At 51.7% G+C, this 9,499-nt stretch overlaps 1 protein-coding gene across 1 annotated transcript in view; it reads left to right on the forward strand.

The window, feature by feature from the left end:
• The window catches only part of wdr17 (WD repeat domain 17), a gene marked incomplete at its 3' end in the record, with an annotated part of 78,229 nt that overhangs the window by 34,393 nt on the left and 34,337 nt on the right, over positions 1–9,499 (forward strand). Inside the window, exon 13 of the mRNA XM_030130676.1 lies at positions 1,236–1,400. Within this exon, the coding sequence (XP_029986536.1) occupies positions 1,236–1,400 (165 nt within the window). The remainder of the gene's footprint in view (positions 1–1,235; positions 1,401–9,499) is intronic.

The following is a 9,499-nucleotide window of genomic DNA, read 5'->3' on the forward strand; positions in this document are numbered from 1 at the left end:
AGTAAGAGAGGGGGGGACTGGAGCCAGAACAACAAGTAAGAGAGGGGGGGACTGGAGCCAGAACAACAAGTAAGAGGGGGGGGACTGGAGCCAGAACAACAAGTAAGAGAGGGGGGGACTGGAGCCAGAACAACAAGTAAGAGGGGGGGGGACTGGAGCCAGAACAACAAGTAAGAGAGGGGGGGGGACTGGAGCCAGAACAACAAGTAAGAGAGGGGGGGGACTGGAGCCAGAACAACAAGTAAGAGGGGGGGGGGACTGGAGCCAGAACAACAAGTAAGAGAGGGGGGGACTGGAGCCAGAACAACAAGTAAGAGAGGGGGGGGGGGACTGGAGCCAGAACAACAAGTAAGGGGGGGGGGGGGGGGGACTGGAGCCAGAACAACAAGTAAGAGAGGGGGGGGGGGGGGGACTGGAGCCAGAACAACAAGTAAGAGAGGGGGGGACTGGAGCCAGAACAACAAGTAAGAGGGGGGGGGGGGACTGGAGCCAGAACAACAAGTAAGAGAGGGGGGGGGGACTGGAGCCAGAACAACAAGTAAGAGGGGGGGGGGGGGGGACTGGAGCCAGAACAACAAGTAAGAGAGGGGGGGGACTGGAGCCAGAACAACAAGTAAGAGAGGGGAGGACTGGAGCCAGAACAACAAGTAAGAGGGGGGGGGGACTGGAGCCAGAACAACAAGTAAGAGAGGGGGGGGACTGGAACCAGAACACCAAGTAAGAGAGGGGGGACTGGAGCCAGAACAACAAGTAAGAGAGGGGGGGACTGGAGCCAGAGCAACAAGTAAGAGGGGGGGGGGACTGGAGCCAGAACAACAAGTAAGAGAGGGGGGGACTGGAGCCAGAACAACAAGTAAGACTGGGTTTAAGGCTGGGGGGTTGGGGTGTGTGTGTTGGGGGGGGGGCTGGTGAAACTGTAGTGCTTGGCAAGTGACCTTTCCTGTTGTAATGTAAGTGGTCTGAGATCTACAGAACCCCCTAAGGGACATATGGAGCGGGGGGGGGTTAAGAGCACTGTTCTCCCAGGTCATCCATGGTCAGAACGGAAACAAAATAGACACGACAGTGGAGTGGGAGGAGTTTATCATCAGGTGTGGGTCTGATACTGAGCTCATGTGCTCATACTGGTCCTGGTAAAAGACTGATTCAAACTGCAGAAATGACACTGACTGAAGTAACTGTGGTCTGACCAGAAGGAGCTTCTGCCGTTCTCATCCGGTTCTGTTTTTTGTCAGGGACATGATCGCTACAGGCTGTGAGGATAAAAACGTTCGTGTGTATTACCTGGCCACCAGCTCGGACCAGCCTCTGAAGGTGTTTACTGGTCACCTGGCCAAAGTCTTCCATGTGCGCTGGTCTCCTCTGAGGGAAGGAATCCTGTGTTCTGGGTCCGACGACGGGTGAGTGGCACACAGTTCAAGAAGAAGACAAAGCATCTGATGGACAGGGCGGGTCTAAGGCGGGGACACACTCCAAGATCATCAGGCTGGGTTTGTCCTGATTTTCTCCTGTCCTGACCGAGGACGGCCGACCCCAGATGATCTACTGTCCTATCAGACTGTCCTATCAGACTGTCCTCTCAGACTGTCCACTCACACTGTCCTATCAGACTGTCCTCTCAGACTGTCCTATCAGACTGTCCCATCAGACTGTCCTCTCAGACTGTCCCATCAGACTGTCCTATCAGACTGTCTTTTCAGACTGTCCCATCAGACTGTCCTATCACACTGTCCCATCAGACTGTCCTCTCAGACTGTCCTATCAGACTGTCCCATCAGACTGTCCTCTCAGACTGTCCTATCAGACTGTCCTATCAGACTGTCCTCTCAGACTGTCCCATCAGACTGTCCTATCAGACTGTCCTCTCAGACTGTCCCATCAGACTGTCCTCTCAGACTGTCCTATCAGACTGTCCCATCAGACTGTCCTCTCAGACTGTCCCATCAGACTGTCCTATCAGACTGTCCTCTTAGACTATCCTCTCAGACTGTCCCATCAGACTGTCCTCTCAGACTGTCCTATCAGACTGTCCTCTCAGACTGTCCCATCAGACTGTCCTCTCAGACTGTCGTCTCAGACTGTCCCATCAGACTGTCCCATCAGACTGTCCTCTCAGACTGTCCTCTCAGACTGTCCCATCACACTGTCCTATCAGACTGTCCTCTCAGACTGTCCTATCAGACTGTCCCATCAGACTGTCCTCTCAGACTGTCCCATCAGACTGTCCTATCAGACTGTCTTTTCAGACTGTCCCATCAGACTGTCCTATCAAACTGTCCCATCAGACTGTCCTCTCAGACTGTCCTATCAGACTGTCCCATCAGACTGTCCTCTCAGACTGTCCTATCAGACTGTCCTATCAGACTGTCCTCTCAGACTGTCCCATCAGACTGTCCTATCAGACTGTCCTCTCAGACTGTCCTCTCAGACTGTCCTATCAGACTGTCCCATCAGACTGTCCTCTCAGACTGTCCCATCAGACTGTCCTATCAGACTGTCCTCTTAGACTATCCTCTCAGACTGTCCCATCAGACTGTCCTCTCAGACTGTCCTATCAGACTGTCCTCTCAGACTGTCCCATCAGACTGTCCTCTCAGACTGTCGTCTCAGACTGTCCCATCAGACTGTCCCATCAGACTGTCCTCTCAGACTGTCCTATCAGACTGTCCCATCAGACTGTCCTCTCAGACTGTCCTCTCAGACTGTCCCATCAGACTATCCTCTCAGACTGTCCCATCAGACTGTCCTCTCAGACTGTCCTATCAGACTGTCCTTTCAGACTGTCCTCTCAGACTGTCCTATCAGACTGTCCCATCAGACTTTCCTCTCAGACTGTCCTATCAGACTGTCCTTTCAGACTGTCCTCTCAGACTGTCCCATCAGACTGTCCTCTCAGACTGTCCTATCAGACTGTCCCATCAGACTGTCCTCTCAGACTGTCCTATCAGACTGTCCTCTCAGACTGTCCCATCAGACTGTCCCATCAGACTGTCCTATCAGACTGTCCCATCAGACTGTCCTATCAGACTGTCCCATCAGACTGTCCTCTCAGGCTGTCCTATCAGGCTGTCCTATCAGACTGTCCTCTCAGACTGTCCTCTCAGACTGTCCCATCAGACTGTCCTCTCAGACTGACCCATCAGACTATCCTATCAGACTGTCCTCTCAGACTGTCCTATCAGACTGTCCCATCAGACTGTCCTCTCAGACTGTCCTCTCAGACTGTCCCATCAGACTATCCTCTCAGACTGTCCCATCAGACTGTCCTCTCAGACTGTCCTTTCAGACTGTCCTCTCAGACTGTCCTATCAGACTGTCCCATCAGACTTTCCTCTCAGACTATCCTATCACACTGTCCCATCAGACTGTCTTCTCAGACTGTCCTATCAGAATGTCCTCTCAGACTGTCCCATCAGACTGTCCTATCAGACTGTCCTATCAGACTGTCCTATCAGACTGTCCCATCAGACTGTCCTATCAGACTGTCCTCTCAGACTGTCCCATCAGACTGTCCTCTCAGACTGTCCTATCAGACTGTCCTATCAGACTGTCCCATCAGACTGTCCTCTCAGACTGTCCCATCAGGCTGTCCTATCAGACTGTCCTCTCAGACTGTCCTATCAGACTGTCCTCTCAGACTGTCCCATCAGACTGTCCTCTCAGACTGTCCTATCAGACTGTCCTATCAGACTGTCCCATCAGACTGTCCTCTCAGACTGTCCCATCAGACTGTCCCATCAGACGGTCCTATCAGACTGTCCCATCAGACTGTCCTCTCAGACTGTCCTATCAGACTGTCCCATCAGACTTTCCTCTCAGACTGTCCTATCACACTGTCCCATCAGACTGTCCTCTCAGACTGTCCTATCAGACTGTCCTCTCAGACTGTCCTCTCAGACTGTCCCATCAGACTGTCCTCTCAGACTGGCCTATCAGACTGTCCTATCAGACTGTCCCATCAGACTGTCCTCTCAGACTGTCCTATCAGACTGTCCTATCAGACTGTCCTCTCAGACTGTCCCATCAGACTGTCCTCTCAGACTGTCCTATCAGACTGTCCCATCAGACTGTCCTCTCAGACTGTCCCATCACACTGTCCTATCAGACTGTCCTCTCAGACTGTCCTATCAGACTGTCTTATCAGACTGTCCCATCAGACTGTCCTCTCAGATTCTCCCATCAGACTGTCCCATCAGACGGTCCTATCAGACTGTCCCATCAGACTGTCCTATCAGACTGTCCTCTCAGACTGTCCCATCAGACTGTCCTATCAGATTGTCCTATCAGACTGTCCCTTCAGACTGTCCTATCAGAATGTCCTATCAGACTGTCCCATCAGACTGTCCTCTCAGACTGTCCCATCAGACTGTCCTATCAGACTGTCCCATCAGACTGTCCTCTCAGACTGTCCTATCAGACTGTCCCATCAGACTGTCCTATCAGACTGTCCTATCAGACTGTCCCATCAGACTGTCCTCTCAGACTGTCCTCTCAGACTTTCCCATCAGACTGTCCTATCAGACTGTCCCATCAGACTGTCCTCTCAGACTGTGCTATCAGACTGTCCCATCAGACTGTCCTCTCAGACTGTCCTATCAGACTGTCCTATCAGACTGTCCCATCAGACTGTCCTCTCAGACTGTCCCATCAGACTGTCTTATCAGACTGTCCTATCAGACTGTCCTCTCAGACTGTCCTATCAGACTGTCCTATCAGACTGTCCCATCAGACTGTCCTCTCAGACTGTCCTCTCAGACTGTCCCTTCAGACTGTCCTATCAGACTGTCCTATCAGACTGTCCTCTCAGACTGTCCCATCAGACTGTCCTATCAGACTGTCCTCTCAGACTGTCCCATCAGACTGTCCTATCAGACTGTCCTATCAGACTGCCCCATCAGACTGTCCTCTCAGACTGTCCCATCAGACTGTCCTATCAGACCGTCCTCTCAGACTATCCTCTCAGACTGTGCCATCAGACTGTCCTCTCAGACTGTCCTATCAGACTGTCCTATCAGACTGTCCCATCAGACTGTCCTATCAGACTGTCCTCTCAGACTGTCCTATCAGACTGTCCTCTCAGACTGTCCTATCAGACTGTCCCATCAGACTGTCCTCTCAGACTGTCCCATCAGACTGTCCTATCAGACTGTCCTCTCAGACTGTCCCATCAGACTGTCCTATCAGACTGTCCTATCAGACTGTCCCATCAGACTTTCCTCTCAGACTGTCCCATCAGACTGTCCTCTCAGACTGTCCCATCAGACTGTCCTCTCAGACTGTCCTATCAGACTGTCCCATCAGACTGTCCTATCAGACTGTCCTCTCAGACTATCCTCTCAGACTGTCCCATCAGACTGTCCTCTCAGACTGTCCTATCAGACTGTCCCATCAGACTGTCCTCTCAGACTGTCCTATCAGACTGTCCCATCAGACTGTCCTCTCAGACTGTCCCATCAGACTGTCCCATCAGACTGTCCTATCAGACTGTCCCATCAGACTGTCCTATCAGACTGTCCCATCAGACTGTCCTCTCAGACTGTCCCATCAGACTTTCCTCTCAGACTGTCCCATCAGACTGTCCTATCAGACTGTCCCATCAGACTGTTCTCTCAGACTGTCCCATCAGACTGTCCTATCAGACTGTCCCATCAGACTGTCCTCTCAGACTGTCGTCTCAGACTGTCCCATCAGACTGTCCTATCAGACTGTCCTCTCAGACTGTCCTATCAGACTGTCCCATCAGACTGTCCTATCAGACTGTCCCATCAGACTGTCCTCTCAGACTGTCCTCTCAGACTGTCCCATCAGACTATCCTCTCAGACTGTCCCATCAGACTGTCCTCTCAGACTGTCCTATCAGACTGTCCTATCAGACTGTCCTCTCAGACTGTCCTATCACACTGTCCATCAGACTGTCTTCTCAGACTGTCCTATCAGACTGTCCTCTCAGACTGTCCCATCAGACTGTCCTATCAGACTGTCCTATCAGACTGTCCCATCAGACTGTCCTATCAGACTGTCCTCTCAGACTGTCCTCTCAGACTGTCCCATCAGACTGTCCTCTCAGACTGTCCTATCAGACTGTCCTATCAGACTGTCCCATCAGACTGTCCTCTCAGACTGTCCCATCAGACTGTCCTATCAGACTGTCCTCTCAGACTGTCCTCTCAGACTGTCCTCTCAGACTGTCCTATCAGACTGTCCCATCAGACTGTCCTCTCAGACTGTCCCATCAGACGGTCCTATCAGACTGTCCTCTCAGACTGTCCCATCAGACTGTCCTATCAGACTGTCCCATCAGACTGTTCTCTCAGACTGTCCCATCAGACTGTCCTATCAGACTGTCCCATCAGACTGTCCTCTCAGACTGTCGTCTCAGACTGTCCCATCAGACTGTCCTATCAGACTGTCCTCTCAGACTGTCCTATCAGACTGTCCCATCAGACTGTCCTCTCAGACTGTCCTATCAGACTGTCCCATCAGACTGTCCTCTCAGACTGTCCTCTCAGACTGTCCCATCAGACTATCCTCTCAGACTGTCCCATCAGACTGTCCTCTCAGACTGTCCTATCAGACTGTCCTTTCAGACTGTCCTCTCAGACTGTCCTATCAGACTGTCCCATCAGACTTTCCTCTCAGACTGTCCTATCACACTGTCCCATCAGACTGTCTTCTCAGACTGTCCTATCAGACTGTCCTCTCAGACTGTCCCATCAGACTGTCCTATCAGACTGTCCTATCAGACTGTCCCATCAGACTGTCCTATCAGACTGTCCTCTCAGACTGTCCTCTCAGACTGTCCCAATCAGACTGTCCTCTCAGACTGTCCTATCAGACTGTCCTATCAGACTGTCCCATCAGACTGTCCTCTCAGACTGTCCCATCAGGCTGTCCTATCAGACTGTCCTCTCAGACTGTCCTATCAGACTGTCCTCTCAGACTGTCCCATCAGACTGTCCTCTCAGACTGTCCTATCAGACTGTCCTATCAGACTGTCCCATCAGACTGTCCTCTCAGACTGTCCTCTCAGACTGTCCCTTCAGACTGTCCTATCAGACTGTCCCATCAGACTGTCCTATCAGACTGTCCTCTCAGACTGTCCCATCAGACTGTCCTATCAGACTGTCCTATCAGACTGCCCCATCAGACTGTCCTCTCAGACTGTCCCATCAGACTGTCCTATCAGACCGTCCTCTCAGACTATCCTCTCAGACTGTGCCATCAGACTGTCCTCTCAGACTGTCCTATCAGACTGTCCTATCAGACTGTCCCATCAGACTGTCCTATCAGACTGTCCTATCAGACTGTCCCATCAGACTGTCCCATCAGACTGTCGTATCAGACTGTCCCATCAGACTGTCCTCTCAGACTGTCCCATCAGACTGTCCTATCAGACTGTCCTCTCAGACTGTCCCATCAGACTGTCCCATCAGACTGTCCTATCAGACTGTCCTATCAGACTGTCCCATCAGACTTTCCTCTCAGACTGTCCCATCAGACTGTCCTCTCAGACTGTCCTCTCAGACTGTCCTATCAGACTGTCCCATCAGACTGTCCTATCAGACTGTCCTCTCAGACTATCCTCTCAGACTGTCCCATCAGACTGTCCTCTCAGACTGTCCTATCAGACTGTCCTCTCAGACTGTCCTATCAGACTGTCCCATCAGACTGTCCTCTCAGACTGTCCTATCAGACTGTCCCATCAGACTGTCCTCTCAGACTGTCCCATCAGACTGTCCCATCAGACTGTCCTCTCAGACTGTCCTATCAGACTGTCCCATCAGACTGTCCTATCAGACTGTCCCATCAGACTGTCCTCTCAGACTGTCCTATCAGACTGTCCCATCAGACTGTCCTCTCAGACTGTCCTCTCAGACTGTCCTATCAGACTGTCCCATCAGACTGTCCTCTCAGACTGTCCTCTCAGACTGTCCCATCAGACTATCCTCTCAGACTGTCCCATCAGACTGTCCTCTCAGACTGTCCTATCAGACTGTCCTTCAGACTGTCCTCTCAGACTGTCCTATCACACTGTCCCATCAGACTGTCTTCTCAGACTGTCCTATCAGACTGTCCTCTCAGACTGTCCCATCAGACTGTCCTATCAGACTATCCTATCAGACTGTCCCATCAGACTGTCCTATCAGACTGTCCTCTCAGACTGTCCTCTCAGACTGTCCCATCAGACTGTCCTCTCAGACTGTCCCATCAGACTGTCCTCTCAGACTGTCCTATCAGACTGTCCTTTCAGACTGTCCTCTCAGACTGTCCTATCACACTGTCCCATCAGACTGTCTTCTCAGACTGTCCTATCAGACTGTCCTCTCAGACTGTCCCATCAGACTGTCCTATCAGACTATCCTATCAGACTGTCCCATCAGACTGTCCTATCAGACTGTCCTCTCAGACTGTCCTCTCAGACTGTCCCATCAGACTGTCCTCTCAGACTGTCCTATCAGACTGTCCTATCAGACTGTCCCATCAGACGGTCCTATCAGACTGTCCCATCAGACTGTCCCATCAGACTGTCCTATCAGACTGTCCTCTCAGACTGTCGTATCAGACTGTCCCATCAGACTGTCCTCTCAGACTGTCCTATCAGACTGTCCTCTCAGACTGTCCTATCAGACTGTCCTATCAGACTTTCACATCAGACTGTCCTATCAGACTGTCCTATCAGACTGTCCCATCAGACTGTCCTCTCAGACTGTCCTATCAGACTGTCCCATCAGACTGTCCTCTCAGACTGTCCTCTCAGACTGTCCTCTCAGACTGTCCTATCAGACTGTCCTATCAGACTGTCCCATCAGACTGTCCTCTCAGACTGTCCTCTCAGACTGTCCTCTCAGACTGTCCTATCAGACTGTCCCATCAGACTGTCCTCTCAGACTGTCCCATCAGACTGTCCTATCAGACTGTCCTCTCGACTGTCCCATCAGACTGTCCTCTCAGACTGTCCCATCAGACTGTCCCATCAGACTGTCCTCTCAGACTGTCCTATCAGACTGTCCCATCAGACTGTCCTCTCAGACTGTCCTCTCAGACTGTCCCTTCAGACTGTCCTATCAGACTGTCCTAGCAGACTTTCCTATCAGACTGTCCCATCAGACTGTCCTCTCAGACTGTCCTCTCAGACTGTCCCTTCAGACTGTCCTATCAGACTGTCCCATCAGACTGTCCTCTCAGACTGTCCCATCAGACTGTCCTTTCAGACTGTCCTCTCAGACTGTCCCATCAGACTGTCCTCTCAGACTGTCCCATCAGACTGTCCTATCAGACTGTCCTCTCAGACTATCCTCTCAGACTGTCCCATCAGACTGTCCTATCAGACTGTCCCATCAGACTGTCCTCTCAGACTGTCCCATCAGACTATCCTATCAGACTATCCTATCAGACTGTCCTATCAGACTGTCCTATCAGACTGTCCTATCAGACTGTCCCATCAGATCCTTCTGTGGTCTGAGGTGTGTTCCCAGTGAATTTGTGCCGATAATCGGCT

This window comes from Sphaeramia orbicularis, unplaced genomic scaffold, assembly GCF_902148855.1.
Source record: "Sphaeramia orbicularis unplaced genomic scaffold, fSphaOr1.1, whole genome shotgun sequence".
Classification (NCBI taxonomy): domain Eukaryota; kingdom Metazoa; phylum Chordata; class Actinopteri; order Kurtiformes; family Apogonidae; genus Sphaeramia; species Sphaeramia orbicularis.